This window comes from Staurois parvus, unplaced genomic scaffold (genome assembly GCF_062004578.1).
Source record: "Staurois parvus isolate SC_StPar_1 unplaced genomic scaffold, SC_StPar_1.0 ptg000133l, whole genome shotgun sequence".
NCBI lineage: Eukaryota > Metazoa > Chordata > Amphibia > Anura > Ranidae > Staurois > Staurois parvus.
This window is the reverse complement of record NW_028317929.1, coordinates 14388405-14408389: the sequence shown is the minus strand read 5'-3', so window position 1 is coordinate 14408389 and position 19985 is coordinate 14388405. Positions and strand designations below refer to the sequence as shown.

The window sequence follows — 19985 nt, the reverse complement described above, 5'->3', positions numbered from 1 at the left end:
TCGAACTGTCTATGGCTGGCCTAAATATGACCGGCAATCATGTACATGTGCATAAACTGCTTATAAATTATTCAGATAACCCATACAATCAATAAGTGTTTATATTTGACGAAAAGAAATTGATGGACACTACAGTAACAGTGAAAGGGGGGCACTTCACTGACCACCAATGTATGGGGACATTTATCTACCCTAACCAATGTTAGGGTGCACTTCTCCGCTCACCTCACAACTAAGTAAGCACTACACTTATCACTATTGTCAGAGGGAAATTATATTTTGTCCACCAGTATAAAAGTGCACTTTCATTGACCATCAATCTAAAAAGGGCACTAGACTGATCACCAATATAAGGGGGCAATGCAGTGACCAACAATGTAAGGGGGCACTGCTGTACTAACCACCAATGTAAAGAACCACTACACTACCCACCAGTGTATGGGGATGCTACACTGATCACCAAAGTATACATTATCAAGACTTTAGTATTGGACAATGTAAAGAGAAACAGGGATTTTTAAGGTGGTGAAAAAAGAATATTTGATATTCAGTCTTCTATTAAAATCAGACAAAATGTTTTATTTGTTACACTATGTCACTTAAGAAACTACATCACATTTATAGTTGTAAATTTTTAAAAACAACAAGGCATTCCATGTGGCTCAAAATTCACAGCACAACAGTTCCCACTCGACATGTTTTGCCAGTTTCTTGGCTTCTTCAGGAGACTTACAGATTATTGTATATAACTGCCACTAGGAAACATAAACGATATCAATAATCAAACTTAACTAACAGAAATTAAAACACAATATATAAATCATCAATACAAATTATTAAATGCACATACTGAATACTAGGTTTACAGGGCTAACCTGACGGGGCTGTTCTTACCAGGTGTATTTTCATTCAAAGGAACGGTGTGTTTAAAAAAAAAAAAAAAAAAGGATGAGGATACATACTATGAATATATATAATCTCCACAGAGATCTATTTGGTATTATCCTATATATCTTGGCATCATTGACTCCCTCACCTGGTGAGCACATTGAACAACCCCCTCAGGTGTACTAACTAAAAAACACTAACCGTACAATATTGAGCTGCATTCAAAATATAACACACCACATCGATTTATACCAATATTAACCGCATCTATTTCTGCTACAGGGCGGCATGGGTGCGCAAAATCACGTGTATAAATGTGATTTTGCATTTCAGAGCAGGGGGCACGCGCCCTACTTTTGCCGCCATTCACGGCTGCGGCTGTCAATCACCTGGTTCCAGCCGTGATTACTCACTGGCGCCCGTTGATTTCCGAGGATCTGCAATGAGGAGAACTGTTTGTTTACTAACAGTTCTCCTTCCTGTCAGCTCAGGCACACTGCTTTGGATGGCTGTGCACAGTGAAGTACACAGACCCGGCCCCCTAGTAAAACACTCCCAGCACACAGTTAACCCTTTGATCACCCCTCATGTTAACCCTTCCTGCCAATTAGTACAGTGTCAGTGCTTTTTCTTAGCATTGTTCACTGTATTGGTGTCACTGGGGATGTCAGTGACACCAAGTCAGTTCCCCCTAGTGTCAGAAAGTCCGCCACAGTCCCGCTATAAGTCACTGATCGCCGCCATAAATAAAAACAATCCCAGTGCATATATACCGTCATTTTGTATACACTACAACTTTCACATAAACAAATTAATTTACACGTATTGGGATTTTTTTTTAGCAGAGACATGTAGCAGAATACTTTTTGCCGCAAATTTTATGACGAAATTTGATTTTTTAAAAAAATTTTTTACTGGACATGTGTAATAGCAAAAAGTCAAAAATATAGTTTTTTTTTCCCTAAAAATTGTCGGTCTTTTTTTTTTTTTTATAGTGCAAAAAATTAAAAACACACAGGCGATCAAATACCACCAAAACAAAGCACGTAAATTTAATTTGGGTGCAGCGTTGCATGACCGCGCAATTGTCAGTTAAAGTAATGCAGCGCCGTAATGCAAAAAATGGCCTGGTCAGGAAGGTAAATCCTCAGGAAGGCAAGTGGTTAAATTGACATTGTTATTAAACATTAAAGTGGGACAACGTTAGAGGCCTAGATCCATTCTGATTACAAGTCTGCATCACCAGAGTCACCAGTTATAAAAAGGGCTTATAACTAATAGATTCATAGTGGGTTATTTACTAAAGCTGAAGAGTGCAAAATCAGGCTCACTTCTCACAGAAACCAATCAGCTTCTAAACTCAGCTTGTTCAATTTAAGCTTTGGCAATAAAACCTGGAAGCTGATTGGTTTCTATGCAGAAGTGAGCCTTATTTTGCACTTCCCAGCTTTAGTAAATAAGACCCATTGAGTCCCGGATATTCAGTAGCCACTAATTTATAGATCCACTTTGTTTCACGTTGCAAAAGACGCTTATCAATATCTCCTCCACGTTCATGTGGGAGTATATGATTCGAAGAAAAAAGTGGATCTAAACATTTTTGTTTAGTCGAATCTATGATAAAAGTCCAAGGTGTTTCCATTTTCTTTTTAGAAATCAATGCGACATGATTGACACCAAGGATGCCGGGTCAGAGCTGGTAGTATGTAAGATGGTATTACCTGAGGATCGTTTTCTATAGAGGGTAGAACCTAAAGTGCCATCCTCATCAACGCAAATCTGGACATCCAGAAAACTGATTGTTCCCTGATGACAATTCATTGCGAATTTGAAATTGAAGCTTTTCTGCCTCAAAATCGACATAAAGGCCTGTAATTGTACTAATGAGCCAATCCAAATCATAAAGACATAATCAATAAATCTACACCAAAATAACTTCTTATATGTCCTCTCTGCAAAAGAGCTCCAATTCCCACCCCCCCAGGTGCAGGTTAGCGTATGAAGGAGCACAACGTGTCCCCATTGACACTCCCTGCTCCTGGAGGTAGTGGTAGCGCCCAAACATAAAAATATTATTCGTCAGGACAAAGCATAAAACATCAAGAATAAACTGATTTGTATTGACCTGTTGAAACTCCTCGCTCCAAAATGAAACCCTCTACAACTCCTACTCACTGTTCATGGAGGGGATTGTAGAGGGCCTCCACATCTACGACTACCAGCCAGGTCGCTTCTGGAATGCATATCCCATCCAGGGTCCTTAATAGATCCATTGTATCTTGAACATAGGAAGTCAACGCTGGAACATGTAGGCGTAAATAGTCATCGACTAATTGACTAGCAGGTTCGGTAAGGCAGCCCCTTCCCGATACTATAGGTCTTGCAGGGGGGTGAGTTAAACTCTTGTGGATTTTAGGTAAAGCATATAGAGTTGACGTCTTGAGAGATTTTACATTCAAATATTCACAATTCTTTTTGTCTAGTGTACCCTCATATGCCCAACTAATTAAACTTCTATATCTAGTAATCACTTGATCAACATAGGTTTCAGAAATCCTTTTGTGCCATTCACGATTGTTCAATATGTTTAGGACCATTTACTCATATTGTTTGCAATCCATCACTACCAAATTCCCCCCAAAAAAACCTTGGCACAGCTGCCATTTGAGCTGATGTCAAGTTTGGTGTTCCATGTCACTTGTTCAGTTTCTTTAGTCACCTGCTGAGTAAAAGCCCATATATTGGGATTTCCCTGTAGTGTGAGAAATACTCTCGATTTGGGTTTATAGAATTGTTGGGGAGGGAAAATCCATGGGGTGGAAGTAGCAGCTCACTAAGAGGAGCTGACTCCATCCCCAATTACCTCAAGGGCAGTAGATGTTTAATCAGAACAATTCCCCTCATCCCACATCCAAGGCTATAGTATTCTTTCCATTGCAACCATTTTATAGCACAAGCCTCAGGAGGTATACAACCAGTAGCCCTGTGATGTGCTCTCTAGGTTCTTGCTGCAGTAGATTAAACAGAACTCAGATTACGGTAATTTGGTTGATGTTCTGACTTTAGCAAAGGGCAGGGTGTTTTAGATTAATTTTTGCCATATATCGTTTTTTAAAGTGCATCTATGGTCAAACTACAAAATCATATCATTTGTACATTGAATTTCAATTATTTTAGCCTACCCCTATTACTGTGAACGGGTTTGAAGTTTGAAAACTTCTAACTGTTTGAAAACTGTTAACCGCTTCCCATCCGCCCTATAGCAGAAATACTGCTACAGTGCGGAACGGGTGTGCAAAACCACGTGTAATTATACGTGATTTTGCAGTTCCGGGTAGGGGGCACGCATGAGCACGCATGACCCACGCGCACGTCTCACCTGTGCTGCAGTTTGGGGCCTTGGCTGTCAATCACCGCCAGCACCCGGTGATCACCGAGTATTACCAACGGGGGAGAGAACTCTCCCCTGTCAGCTCCTGCGCACTGATTTGTATGGCTCTGCATAGCAATGGCCCATCTAAAATGAATGAGCTTTCAGTGCCATTAATTGTTAATGACACCCCAAACGCGGAAGCATAAACACGTTTTGCTGCATGAAAAAAATAAGCTTTAACTGCAGCAAAAAACTTCAAACCGCAACATGCAAAAATGTCCCATGTTCTACTTTGCTGTGTTTAGGGTTTATGAACCCTCCAAACATATAATTTTTTAAAGCAGAGGCCCTAGAGAATAAAACGGTGAGTATTGAAATTTTTTACATCACACAGTATTTGCGCAGCATATTTTTCAAACGCAAATCATTTGGGAAAAATACACTTTTTTTGAATTTTAACACAATATATTGCCCAATTGTTTGATAAAATATAAAAGATGTTATGCCGAGTAAATGGATACCAAACATGACATGCTTTAAAATTGCCCATGCAATGGCGACAAACACATGGAGGTCTAGTGCTATAAATACTGCCCTCGATCTGACGTTCACGGTGATGCCTCACATGCATGGTGCAATATCTGTTTACATACCGACACAGGACCAACGCTTGTGTTCACCTTTGTGCATGGGAAGGGGGGAGGGGCAGGGGCGATTTTTGTTTTTTTTTTTACTTTTTTTTTTAAATTATTTTTACACTGTCCCTTTTCGTCTTTTTTTTTTTTTTTTTACTTTTTCACTTTTATTGTTATCACAGTGAATGTACAGTTGCAAGAAAAAGTATGTGAACCCCTTGGGATTATTATTATTATTATACAGTATTTATAAAGCGCCAATAGTTCGCTCAGCGCTGCACATTACAAAGGGAATTACATGGAGTTTTGCATGAATTGGGCATAAAATGTGCTCTGAACGTCATCTAAGTCACAACAATAGAAGAACACAGTCTGCTGAACATAATACTATACAAACATTAGACGTTGCCATGGTTTAATTGCACATAACATGTAAACATTCACAGTGCAGGGAGGAAAAAGTATGTGAGGCCCTAGCTTAATGACTTCTCCCAGAGCTAATTGGAGCCAGGAGTGAGCCAACCTTGACTCCAATCAGTGTGATGATATTGGATGTGTTGCTGACAGCTGTCCTGCCCTTAAAAAACACACACCTGTTTTGGGTTTACTGGTTTCAAGAAGCACTGTCTGATGTGAACCATGCCTTGCTGAAAAGAGCTCTCAGAAGACCTACGATCAAGAATTGTTGACTTGCATGAAGCTGGAAAGGGTTACAAAAGTATCTCCAAAAGCCTTGATGTTCATGTGTCCACGGTAAGACAGACTGTCTACAAATGGAGAAAGTTTAGCACTGTTGCTACTCTCCCTAGGCGTTGTCGTCCTGTAAAAATGACTGCAAGAGCACAGCGCAGAATGCTGCATGAGGTAAAGAAGAATCCCAGAGTGTCAGCTAAAGACCTACAGAAATCTCTGGCACATGCTAACATTTTTCTTGACATATCTACAATAAGGAAATCATTAAACAAGAATGGAGTACATGGGAGGACACCATGGAAGAAGCCATTGCTGTCCAAAAAGAATATTGCAGCACGTTTGAAGTTTGCAAAAGAGCACCTGGATGTTCCACAGCACTACTGGCAAAATATACTGTGGACAGATGAAACCAAGATTGAGTTGTTTGGGAAGAACACACAACACTGTGTGGAGAAAAAAAGGCACAGCACACCAACATCAAAACCTCATCCCCACTGTAAAACATGGCGGAGGGAGCATCATGGTTTGGGGCTGCTTTGCTGCCTCAGGGCCTGGACGGATTGTTGTCATTGATGGGAAAATGAATTCCAGAGTTTATCAAGACATTTTGCAGGAAAACGTACGACCATCTGTCCGCCAACTGAAGCTCCGCAGAGGATGGGTGATGCAACAGGACAATGACCCAAAGCATACAAGTAATTCAACAAAACAATGGCTGCAACAGCACAGAATACGCCTTTTGGAGTGGCCCAGTCAGAGTCCTGACCTCAACCCGATTGAAATGCTGTGGCATGACCTTAAGAGAGCGATTCACACCAGACATCCCAAGAATATTGCTACACTGAAACAGTTTTGTGAAGAGGAGTGGTCCAAAATTACTCCAGATCGTTGTGCAGGTCTGATCTGCAACTACAGGAAACGTTTGGTTGAGGTTATTGCTGCCAAAGGAGGGTCAACCAGTTAAGTCTAAAGGTTCCCATACTTTTTCCTCCCTGCACTGTGAATGTTTACATGTTATGTGCAATTAAACCATGGCAATATCTAATGTTTGTGTAGTATTATGTTCAGCAGACTGTGTTCTTCTATTGTTGTGACTTAGATGACGTTCAGAGCACATTTTATGCCCAATTCATGCAAAACTCCATGTAATCCCCTTTGTAATGTGCAGCGCTGAGCGAACTATTGGCGCTTTATAAATACTGTATAATAATAATAATAATCCCAAGGGGTTCACATGCTTTTTCTTGCAACTGTAAATATCCCTGTGATAGCAATAGGAAGTGACAGGTACTCTTTTCTGAGAAATGTGGGGTCTATTGGACTCTTGATATCTCCTCTGCCCTTAAAACATCTGATCACACCAAGATCGGTGTGATCAGATGCTTTCCCAATTTAAAAATGGGCTGTTTAAAGTCTGGCAAAACAGAATTGATGAAATGCTCGTAGATTCTGGTTTCTTAGACCATAGGGATGATTGGAGCCATTCTGGCCACTGATCAGCTCTATGGCCACTAGGACTGCTTTTACATGAAATCCGACCGCCAGCTGAAAAAAATGATACCAGGATGATGCCTGTTGCTGCAGGCATCATCCCGGTATAAATGCTCAAAGTACAGCGACGTACCAGTAGGTTGCTGGGCATATATGTGATCGGAGAGAACATGGGCATATGATGAATCGGGTCTGTGGACCAAAATTACTGCAATTCATTCTTTGTGTAATGCCCATGTTGAGGGTTAGGCCCCAAAAAGTTTTTAAATTCAGAAACTGTGATAGGTTTCCATGCAAATTGTCTGGCAAGAGTTGAATTTGGGTGGATGGTGATGTATTGTTGTGCATATAAATAGCTTTTGCCCACAATCTATTGATACAAATCTTCAGTGAAAAACAGCGGAGGGGCTAAACACTAGTGCTGGCAGCGAACGGCGCTGATCCTGCTAGCACTGCGTTTTTGGGAACACTTTATACAAAGGAGGCACTAGTATAGTTCTGTTCACGATCATTTTATTGATCCTTACAAACACTATACTAGTAATGGTGGTGATCAACAACCTATAGTGTGCGGGCAATGCTAGCTGCGATTGTGTGTGGGCTGGGAGGGGCGCTAGCTGACCCTGACGCTATCTGATGTCGCTAGTGGCAGGAATACAGTGATCACTGAAAAATTCTATATATTGATACTTTACTAATGGCACTGGCTGGGCGACGGGGCGATAAAAGGGTTAAATGTGCTAATCGTGTGTGTGTTTATGGACCGATGGGGGGGATGCAGGAGCATTCACACCCCGAAATAGAAAGCGATGCAAGATTGCGTCGCTTTGCCCAGAGCTGCTGCTCGCCCGCAAAATATGGGTAAGCGGTTGGCTCTTAGATTGTAAGCTCCAAGGAGCAGGGCCCTCCTAATCCTCTTGTATTGAACTGTATCGTTGCTGTATTGTCTCCTGTTATATTGTAAAGCGCTGAGCAAACTATTGGTGCTATATAAATCCTGTATAGTAATAATAATAATAAAAGTAGTTAAAAAAAAAAATCCCTTAAAGTTTCGTTTTTTTTTTTTAATTCTCTATACGCTTTTTTTTTTTTTTCATTAAAATACTTTTAGCAAAATGGTGCAATGATACTATAGTAACATTGTACAACTGTGGAGGATGATCAGGGGCTTTTTTTTTTTACGCTTTGCAGGAGAAATTAAAGAAAATTTATCTTGCAATGCAAAGCTTGCTGTCATGAACCTAACTCATTCATGAACTGTCATGAATGAGTTAGGTATTAGACTGCTCAAGATAGTGAACTTTGTTTGGCTGGAGTTTGTCACATGGTACAGGGTGCTGTGATTGGCCCCATGTATCATGTGAAAGCTGTGAGCCAATCACAACTCACTAGGAAGAAAAGCAGAGCTGTTATGAATCAGATTGATTCATAGCAGCTTTGGTAACATTGTGATCGCAGAGTGATCACATGACCACCAGGTCCCGTTCACCGGGATCTTCATTCCGCTGTGTTCGCTCGGGTGCTCAGTGCCCCTCTGTGTTAGTACAGATAGAGCGACGTACCCGTATGCCTCTTTGCCTGTAGCTGCTGCCCATCCACAGTAAATTGCGGGTGGGTGGTCGGGAAGTGGTTAAGGAGACCCTGTCACCATGGGTTCTCCTTCCCATCACTCTGGTATTACAACAAACAGCAGCTTTTGGGAATAACCATGATGCCCAGCAGGGGACACACTATCCCACACATCCAGAAGCTTCTACTAGCAGACGCACCCAGGGATGATGAAGATGGCAAATAATTGACTTCTTGTCTGCTTGAGAGGTAAGTATTTATCTTATTCTATTGCAGGGGTAGCTGACTGGGGTTCCCGGGGGGTGTCAGGGTCCGGATCTGAACCTGGGACCTCTGTGGTGTCTGGCTTTAGATTTTCTCACTGTGCCACCTGAGATGCTGAAGAGCTCCCTGCCTCATCCCTTGGACAAACTTGCCTTGTATCTTCTTCTGGTGAACCTTAAACTCTTTACTTCTCCCATGAACTTCCTGATTTAAGCCATGTCTCTGCACTATCTATTTGCCATATTATTGTGCTGTCTCCAGCCAAAATCTTGCTCCTTTGCAGCTAACTGCAGCTATCCTTATCTTTGCTACCACTTGTTATTAATCCTTGTCTTGTTCATTGACTACACTTCTGTCTAATCCTATCCAGCTACTATTCATTACAATATTTCTGCTTGTTCTTATCTGCTTCATCTGCTATCTGACCCCTACTTGCTCTCTTCCTGCTGGGCCAATCCTGAGAGCTATGACCTGGCATTAGCACACAGTGAAACCCATCTCCATCATCAGGAGCTCTGGTAAAGGCTGGCTAGTTCTTAGACTCCGCACCTCGGGTGAGCCTGTGTCATCTGCTAAGCTTGTGTGTTTGTGTATTAATCCAGTTGACGATCTTACAAGCCTCCAAGCCTGACTCCAGACTGTGACATGGGGTATGATATAATGCATGTTATACACAATGCAAGGATGTTACAAACTTAACTTCCAGCTTTTACCTCCTGCTGTTTTATTGAAAGTCACATATGAATAACATTTGTTTTGTGCTTTCTTTTCACTTTCTGGGATGGTCTGCCTGCCACTTGATCCTTTCTAGTGTTTTAAGCCCCTTTGCATGGGCGATCTGATCAGGATCAGACCTGATTAAATGGTCAATGTATTTCTATGGATTCTAGGGTGTAAAGAGATTTGTGTCTGTTTACGCCTGCCTACCTCTGATTTGGTATGGTCCCCTAAAAAAAACAATGGAAGGGGATCTGTTCCCTTTCCGTGTAGGCATATCGGATTGGAAGGCAGTCGGGTGTAAGCAGACAGCTGGTTCGTTTGCACCCAACCTCCCCTTAGAGCTAAGTGAGCTGTGTCCTTGTCCGCTTTGCATAAATGGAGCAGACACGGACCTGTCATCCGCCCACTCTGTTCTGTTCAGCTGGGGATCAGTGGACAGATGCCACACTGAGCAAAGCAGATTCTTCCTTGTGTGAAAGGGGCCCTGGGCCTCCTTCACACCATTTCCAGAGGCTTGAATTTTTCTGCACTTGTTTTTGCAAGGGCACAACGGAAACAATTTTTCTCTATGTGCCTTGCTCACCCCACAACACTGATATCGTGTAGATTTTTTCTGTGCCGGAATCTGCAATGTGAATGCATTTTTCTACGTGCAAAAAAAACTGATGTGATACCAACATTGTGGTGTGAACAATTGTTTTTTTGGTTTTGTTTTTTTAGTGCCCTTGCAGATAATTTGTTACCTCTGTGCTGAAAAAAAACATACAATTTTTTTATGTGGAACCAGTGTAAAGAGGACACACAGAATTGTTTTCTTTGTGTCCTTGCAGAAACATACATAATAAATAGTGTGAACAAGCTTATGCAAGTCAATTCTGCACGTTTTGTTCCATCAGTTTCTATGCACCTACAATGTGAATGAGGCCTTTATTGCATTTGTAGAAGATTTATATATGCATACAGCTTTAAGAGCACCCCAGTAATGATAATTATCCACTTGCCGACTGCCCTGTAGCAGTTTTACTGCTACAGTGCGGCCACTCTGTGCAAAATCATGTACATATGTATGATTCTGCACTTACGGGTAGGGGTCACCCACACTGTCATTGGCTCCTGTAGGTGTCAGTCACCGGGTCCCGGCCAGAGATTCATGAATAGGACTCTGTGATTGGTGGAGCAGCTGACAGGAGAGAGATCTACAGTATGAGTGTAAACCACACAGATCTCTCTCCTGTCAGCGAGGATGTGCTGGTTTTTATCTCCAGGGAGATAAAAGCCATTAAGTCCCCTAGTAAAACAGCACACAGTTTAATCACTCCTTAACACATAACTATCCCTTTCATCACCCCAGATGTTAACCTCTTCTTGCCCAGTTTCCTTAGTACAGTGTTAGTGCTTTTTATTAGCGCTGATCACTGTATTTGTGTCACTGGCAGTTAGTCAGTTCCTACCCAGTGTCAGTTAGTGTCAGAATGCCCACCCATACTATCAGAGTCCAGCTATAAATCTTTGATTGCCACCATTACTAGTGTGAAAAAAATAAAAATTCCAGTATATACAGTAGACCGCCATTTAGAGACGCTATTGCTTTCATGCAAACCAATTAATATACACTTATTGGTCATTTTTTACCAAAGACGTAGCAGAATACATTTTGGCCTAAATTTATGAAGAAATGTAATTGTTTGATAGCCAATAAAAAGTTTTATTTTTTTCATTTTTATAGCGCAAAAAAACCCATATACTAGCAAAAGAAAGCTCTATCTGTGTGGGGAAAAAATGATATAAATTTAATTTGTGTACAGTGTTGCATGACCGCGCAGTTGTCCGTTAAAATAGCACAGCACAGTTGTCAGTTAAAATAGCACAGTGCCGTGTAGCAAAAAATGGCCTGGTCATAAAGAGGGGTACATTTTTCAGAGGGCAAGTGGTTATTAAGTGTCATAAAGGCTGAGAAGTGTGCTCTGAAGTCGGGTACACATGTTCCGAAAATCCTGCTGAACCTGAAGCTTTTGGTCTGTGTGTACTTATTATTATTATTATTATTATTATTATTATACAGGATTTATATAGCGCCAACAGTTTGCTCAGTGCTTTACAATATAATGGGAGACAATACAGTTCAATACAAGAGGGATTTGAGGGCCCTGCTGCTTGGAGCTTACAATCTAAGAGGGAGGGGCTAGTGGTACAAAAGGTAGTAACTGTGGGGGATGGACTGGTAGGAGGAGTAGAAGATTCCATTATTAGCTAAGGGCAGGATAGGCTTTCCTGAAGAGATAGATTTTTAGAGATCGCCTAAAAGTGAGCAGAGTAGGCGATAGTCTGATAAATTGGGGTAGAGAGTTCCAGAGAATGGGGGAAGCTCTGGAGAAGTCCTGGAGACAAGCATGGGAGGAGGAGACAAGGGAGATAGAGAGCAGGAGGTCAAGGGAGGAGCGGAGAGGATGGTTTGGGTGATATTTACAGACAAGATTGGTGATGTAATGTGGGGCAGAGTTGTAAATGGCTTTATATGTTATTATTAATGTTTTGCATTTTATCCATTTGGCAATGGGAATCCAGTGGAGGGATTGGCAGAGAGGGGTGGCAGATACGGAACGGTTAGTAAGGTGGATGAGTCTGGCGGCAGCATTCATGATTGACTGAATTGGGGATAGCCTGCGATGAGGTAGGCCAATGAGGAGGGAGTTACAATAGTGCTTCTCTCTGTTCAACAGAAGCCAGTCTAACAACCGACTTCTGTGGAAGGGTCATGCTGGAAAACAAGCATTCGATAAATGTTTGCAGCCAGTATCTGCAGTGCTGATCTGTGTATTCTGTTGGGGGTGGGGGAGACCCACTGTCAGAATAAAATAGTACGGCAGGGGCGATCCCGGAATTCACAATGCTCATGTGGATGTGGGGATCTGTCAGATATTATTTTTTTTTTTTCGTTGAACCTACTAGTTGAACGAAAAAAAAAAAAACTACATGTGTACTCTACTTAAGAGGAAGACATGTAGAACAAACTGATTTCGGCTGGCTCATAATGAACAAAGGCCATCCTTCCCTACCCTTCCCTGTGTATAAGCTGCCTATTCCTTGTGACACAGATAATCATGTTAGAAGATGTAAAGTCAGCCATACATGGATTGAAATTTGTTCGTTTCTGCAGGGACTGGACGAATTTCGATCCATGTATGGGTAGGCTGGTTTTATACAACTCGATCTATCAATCAACTTGTATACAACCAGCCTGTTGGAAAATTTTCTCTCGGCTATAGCCGGTGGTGCTGATGAGTGTATTCTGATGACATGGAATTCTCTCTGCTGTCAAAATACAAAGGTTCAGCAGGAGGGATTCCCCTATCCACATTGATGTATGGATGGGGGAATCAAGTCATTTTCTTTCAGTTAGCCAGTAGGTTGAACTAAAAAAAAAAAAAAAAAAAAAAGATTTGTGTATGGCCAGCCTGACACTCTAACAACCCTGTGTAGGCCTGGTACCTGGAAGAAGGATTTCTGCTGCAGTCGGATACCCATTTATATTGACAGTATATTAACTGCATATTACGGACTTGTATTTTTGTAACTTTAAAACCGCAAACCTTAAATATATCCTTATAGAAATACATGTATAAATATGTTTCTTAGTGACAAATTGTTCTTTCCCACTAGACAGGCTTACAACCAAATGCTAGTAAACCAACCAACCCCTGCATGTGATGGCTTATAAGGTTATTCATTTATTCTTTTTATTGCCTTTAGCCAACTCTGCAGCAAACAGCGTAGTGGAGAGCTTTGAGGACACGGTTTTATTTCTACCACCAATTGTTCTGAATTTTGAACTTCCTCCAGGATACCCCTCCTCTACCTGCCCCATATTCACACTCAGCTGCAAGTGGCTTTCACCAAAGCAGGTAAAGCATTTACTCATATAGTATGAAGTTTGTACTATTTCCCTTTAGCAAAATCAGACATTATGAGCATCTTAGATTTAATAAATAATATCATTATGTTGAATTTCCCAAGTCGTTTCCAGAACAACCCATGAGACATAGAGCTCCTCCCAAGGAACAGGAAACATGTTACCCCACAGAGAATAAAAGGCAGTCCTCTCGGCTTCAGCCTCAGTTATTATTGTTGGAAGCTTGGTGGGGGGGGGGCGGGGGGTTCACTTGGGATTCCCTGCCTTCTAGCCTGGCAGCACTCTCCTCTAGGGGTGTTTTGGAGATAGGCTGTGACAGTCGGTCCCTTTCCAGGGCTCAGGGAGGGCCGGAGCGGTGGTGGCCTCCCTTGACTAGTGTCCCCCTTGCCTGTGGAGGAAGAGGCGCTTGCCTGGTGTTTTGGAGATCACATCCTGGGGCAGTATTGGCGGCTGGATTCCGCTCCTGCCCAGGCTTCCTCCTCGTGCAGCAGCTCTGTGTTCCACGTCGGTTCCAGAAGCTGTAGTGCATCACTTCTGGGGGCGAATGACATCATTCATACCTCTTGTCAGAGGTACCTGAGAATGGCCATCAGCTTGAAGGAGAATGTTCTGCATTGGCAGTCTTCAGCCCCACGGATTTTTTCCAAAGTCCTGGGAGATGTTCTGGTTCCACTAAGATTATGGGGCATTTTGATAGTTCCTTATTCAGACAATCTCCTATCAGCTCCCTCTAAAAAGCAGTTGCGGATAGATCTAAAGTTCACCCAGAATCACCTTCAGGAACTAGGATGGGTGATCAATTGTGAAAAATCGAATCTGGAGCGATGTCATTCGATAAGATTCTTTGGGTACATCATAGACTCGACAGTTCAAAAAGTATTTAGAAAAAGTGACGTACTGGGTAGCACAGCTGCAATCAAATCTTCCGGTTCCCCTGAGGGAGATTTCCGCAATGTTAGATCTCATGACAGTGTGTTTTTCAGCAGTACCTTGGGCCCATTTGCACCAACGGCCTCTACAGCATTTTTTGGCCAGAGCCTGGGATGGGTCAAGGGATATCCTAGACCTCAGAGTTCTCCTTCCAAGAAGAGTCAAGCAGTCTCTATGGTGGTGGAGAACGAAGGCACATCTCTCCAAAGGGCTAGAGTGGGTCTGGCCAGTTTCCCGAAGGATACTGACAGATACTTCCTCATGGGGTTGGGGTGCACACATACAAGAAAGGTTAACCCAGGGCCAGTGGTCAAGGGACAAGGCCAGATATTCCTCAAACCAAAAGGAACTCTTGGCTGTGGAAAAGGCAATAAGTTTTCAGATGCAATTGAAGGGTCATCATTTGTAAATCCTCTCAGACAACAATACGACAGTGTCTTCTATCAACAAACATGGGGGAACCAGAAGTCCACGACTGCAGGCAATTGCAAAGAGCATCTTGATGCGAGTAGAGGTCAATCTAGTATCAATTTCGGCCTTACACCTGAAGGGTTCCCAAAACATATTGGCCGATTTTCTCAGTCATCAGGCGGTGCGCCAGGAGGAATGATTGCTGGCCGAAGAGGTTTTCTCTTGGCTCACTGATATGTGCGGCCAACCAGAGATAGACTTGTTTGCCTGTCAAGCAAATGCAAAGGTTCAGACGTTTTTCTCTATGAATCCAGGGGATGCAGCAGTGGCCTTAGATGCTCTGGCAAATTCGTGGCCCTACAGTCTAGTTTACGCTTTTCCCCCCTTCAGATTAGTCCCAGCAGTAATACTAAAATTTCAGCTGGAGAAGTTGGATCTCATCCTAATAGTGCCACATTGGCCGAAATGCCCTTGGTTCACCCTTATGAAATCTCTTAACAGTTTGCCTCCAGTGTTGCTCCCAAAAAGGGAGGATCTTTTGTCACAGGGGCCGGTTCGTTGTCCAGGCTTGGACATGTTAAACCTCTTAGCATGGTACCTGAGGAGCAGTTGTTAAAACGGGAAGTTTTTTCGGATAGGGTAGTCCAGACGTTGATCAACTATTGTAAGCCGGTTACCAGAGCCATCAATTTTACGATTTGGAAAAAATGTAATTCTTGGATGATGGAGATGGGGCATACAGAGACTTCAGTTCCGACAATCTTAGATTTCTTTCAGGAGAGAGTAGATAAGGGACTATCTCTCAGCACCATAAAGGTATAGGCAGTAGCCTTGGGAGCTTTTCTGAAAGTTTCCCTCCTGGGTGATCCTATAGTTTCCCGCTTTTTAAATTCAGTGGCTAGAATGAAACCAGTGCCTTCCAAGTCCTGCCCTTCTTGGGATCTTTCTTTAGTTTTACAGGAGTTGACGTCCAGTCCATTTGCACCTTTGACAGAGCTTCCATTAAACTACTTATGTGGAAGACAGTTGGTGGCTATCACTACGGCTCGTAGAATATGTGAGCTGCAAGTTCTAGCAATCAGAGAACATTTCTTGCGTATTTTTGATGACGGCATTATTCTAAAAACAGACCTGGGTTTTTTGCCAAAGGTAGCCATGACTTTTCACAAGTCACAAGACATTGTGCTACCTTCCTTTGGTTCCTCTGTCTCAAAGGAAAGGGAAGAAAATTTCAGTCGGGTGGATGTAAGGAAATGTCTCTTGCATTATTTAGGGGTATCCAAACATTTCCGAAGGTCTGATGCTCTATTTATCCTTTTTGCTGGCAAACATCAAGGATTTCAGGGTTCTAAGCCTATTGCCAGATGGATCAAACAAGCCATTTCTTGTTGCTACCAGACCAGGGGGCTATCAGTTCCTTTCATTAATGCACATTCTACTAGGGCCTTATCCACATCCTGGGCAGAGAGAGCTGGTGCTTCCCCGGATCAAATTTGTAAGGCGACAACTTGGTTGAGCTTCTCAACATTTATCAAGCACTACCAGGTGGATCTCCTGAACAGTCAGGAACAAACATTTGGGCATAAGGGCCTCCAGGCAGTGGTCCCACCCTAGGTTGGTAAGTTCTTGCTTATCGTCTCATGGGCTGTCCTGGAAGACGACTTGGGAAAACTGGAGTTAGACTTACCGGTAACCCTATTCCCAGGAGTCTTCCAGGACAGCCGGATTCCCGCGTGATGAATTATGTTATGCTATGTTGTGTTTTTCAGGTCCGTCCTTCGGTACTTGAGGTTTACTGAGGCTGGAGCCTGGAGGCCCACCTTTTATTCTCTGTGGGGTAACGTGTTTCCTGTTCTGTGGGAGGAGCTCTACGTCTCATGGGTTATCCTGGAAGACTCCTGGAAATAGAGTTACCGGTAAGTCTAACTCTGGTTTTTATTATAATTTTATAATATTAATAATATATATTAGATCCCGTCATTTGGTTAGATGAAGAGAACATAAAGGATCTGTCCAATTCAGGCTTAATGTGTGTGTCTCTGAATTCTAAAGCATGTGTTGTCAGCCTTGCTTGCTTCATTTCTGATGAATTTTCAGAGAACATGGCCCTCTGCTCATCTCCTCCTCATCTTCATAGCCCCTTCTTGTGTACAGCCAAAGAGTACAGGAAATTATTAACTCACAAAATTACTGGCAAAATTAACAGGTATTTTTTGTACTTATCAAACATGTATGACAAAAGATATCAATGGTATATTTTAGCAGACCAAAGGGGAGCAAATACAATATATTGCTAAAAGTATTGGGACGCCTGCCTTTACACACACATGAACTTTAATGGCATTCCAGTCTTAGTCCAAATGGGTCAATAATGAGTTAGCCCACCTTTTGCAGCTATAGCAGCTTCAACTCTTCTGGGAAGGCTGTCAACAAGGTTTAGGAGTGTGTCTATGTGAATGTTTGGCCATTTTTCCAGATGCATATTTGTGAGGTTAGGCACTGATGTTGGATGAGAAGGCCTTGCTCGCAGTCTCCATTCTAATTAATCCCAAAGGTGTTCGATTGGGTTGAGGTCAGGACTCTGTGCAGGCCAATCAAGTTCCTCCACCCTAAACTCGCTCATCCATGTCTTTATGGACTGATGCGCAGACATGTTGGAACAGGAAGGGGCCATCCCCAAACTGTTCCCACAAAGCTGGGAGCATGAAATTGTCCAAAATGTCTTGGTATGCTGATGCCTTAAGAGTTCCCTTCACTGGAAGCCCAAATCCTGAAAAACGGCCCCACACCATAATCCCCCCCCCCCCCCCCCCCCACCAAACTTTTTATACTTGGCACAATGCAGTCAGGAAAGCACCGTTCTTCTGGCAACCCCCAAACCCAGACACATCCATTGAATTGCCTGACAGAGAAGCGTGATTCACCACTCCAGAGATCACGTCTCCACTGCTCTAGAGTCCAGTGTTGGTGTGTTTTACACCACTGCATCTGATGCTTTGCATTGCACTTGGTGATGCAAAGCTTGGGTGCAGCTGCTCGGCCATGGAAACCCAATGCATGAAGCTCTCAACGCACTCTTGTTGTGCTAATCTGGAGGCCACCCGCAGTTTGGAGGCCTTTAGCTATTGACTCGGCAGACAGTTGGTGACTTCTGCACACTGTGAGCTTCAGCATGCGCTGTGTCATTTTACATGGCCTACCACTCTGTGGCTGAGTTGCTGTTGTTCCCAGGTGCTTCCACTTTGTTATAACACCACTAACAGTTGACTGTGGAATATTTAATAGCAAGGAAATTTCACGTATGGACTTATTGCACAGGTGGCAACCTATCATGGTACCACGCTTAAAATTCACTAAGCTCCTGAGAGCAACCCATTCTTTCACAAATGTTTGTAGAAGCAGTCTGCATGCCTAGGTGCTTGATTTTATACACCTGTGGCCATGGAGGTGATTGGAACACCTGAAACCAATGGCTTAGAGGGGTGTCCTAATACTTTTGGCAATATAGTGTAAGAGTTGTTCATTATTAGGGATAACATATGCTTTAAAGTGCACTTAAAGTATCTCCACCCAGATGCCCATATACTTGAATATGATGGCCACAGCTTTCTGCAACCTGGTGAAATGGCCCCCGCTAGAGTCTTTAAGGACTCTGTAGTCATGGCCAAGAGCAAGAAAGATGTTTGCCACATATTGGGGAATGCAATGCCTATCAGATTTACGTAAGCATGCATCTCAAGTGGGAGAGGAAGAGATACATAGGGACAATGATTATGTTTTGAATGTTCAATCTAACTGAACTACTTTGAAAGATCGGACTTATGTGGATGGGCAAAGGGTCCATTAAGTTTGTATCCGAGATTAGTTTGAAATCTTCTGAGATGCTATTTTGTTCCTTCACAGGCATTTCTGACCTAGGCTACATTAAGATGCTTTTTCATTCCCATTCCTCAAGCTCCAAAGCTGGCTATAGACTTAAAATTGCAGGGGTATGGGCACAATAGTTTGCAGAATGAACATATAGCATGCATTTAGCAGCTAAACATCCAACAGACTTTAGAGCAAGGGTGCTCAACCTGTTGAAGAATGAGAGCCATTTAAGTGATTTGGTAACTGGTCGTGGGCCACAATTAAATTAAATGGTTCCCAATTGTTAATGTTTTATTTTGAATAATAAACATTGTACTCCTGCAGCTGCTGAATTCTGACAGGAAGGAGAGGAGGTGAAGCCAGGTTTCAGCAGTTGCAGAAAGAAAATGGAGAGGATCAGTATCCTGTATATGCCGCCACCCCCCCCTGTCCAAGTGTAAAACCGAATGTGACCCCTGACACTACACCAGTGGTTGGGGGAAATGTGGTAAATACACATCTCAATTAGTGGGTTTCAATGCCCACCCCAATCTGCAAATGTAAATGAGCCCTTACTGTCCTGAGCCCCCTATAAGGCTGCTCTCACACCGATGTGCTGCAATTTACCCACACTGTAGATGCAGCGCAGTGCACCTGTGGCTTTCCTGGGAGGTTAACTGCCCTTTGCCATTCACTTCTACTATATCCTGTGAGTGTGGGGCACTCAGAAAGTGCACCAAACCCACAGGATATAATAGAAGTCTATGGTTCAGGTACAGATCAGTGTGAAAGCAGCCTAATAGTTGTTAACCCTTTTAATAGTTGCTATTAGGCTAATTGCAGAAGCGCAGTGTATGTGTTGTTTACTACAATTACCTACGTTTCCTATTCCAGCTTCTGCTGGCATCGCTCCAAGCTGCTAGAAAGGTCCCAGGCGACATGCACTTGGTATCAGTCCACTTGGGACAGGAGATACAGAGGAAGCATCAGTTTATACGTCTCCTGCTCCCTCTATTGCTGGCGCAGGCTTGATACACTCTGATGCTCTGGTATGGCGGGATGGCAAGTCCAGACTGGGAAAAAACAGGTTGCTGACTCCGGGCATGCACTTCCCTGGTTTGAGGTCGAGGGGCACATCAAAGGGCTCTGCAGACTAAATGTGGGCCATGGGCTGAGCACGCTGCTTTAGAATCTCTATTGTGATCTTTGAAGGTTAATTACCTCATAGTACATACAGCAAACAGGGTAGTCA

General features: G+C 42.8%; 1 protein-coding gene across 2 annotated transcripts in view; it reads left to right on the top strand.

Annotated features, from left to right (window-relative positions):
* RNF14 (ring finger protein 14) overlaps window positions 1-19985 on the top strand; it is a 67161-nt gene that overhangs the window by 15929 nt on the left and 31247 nt on the right. The window contains exons 3-4 of one of the 2 annotated variants that reach the window (XM_089673038.1): window positions 13384-13535; window positions 16654-16800. In XM_089673038.1, coding sequence (XP_089529164.1) covers window positions 16762-16800 — 39 coding nt within the window. In that variant the 5' untranslated portion in view covers window positions 13384-13535; window positions 16654-16761. The remainder of the gene's footprint in view (window positions 1-13383; window positions 13536-16653; window positions 16801-19985) is intronic. The other variant, XM_089673037.1, reaches the window with a different exon arrangement.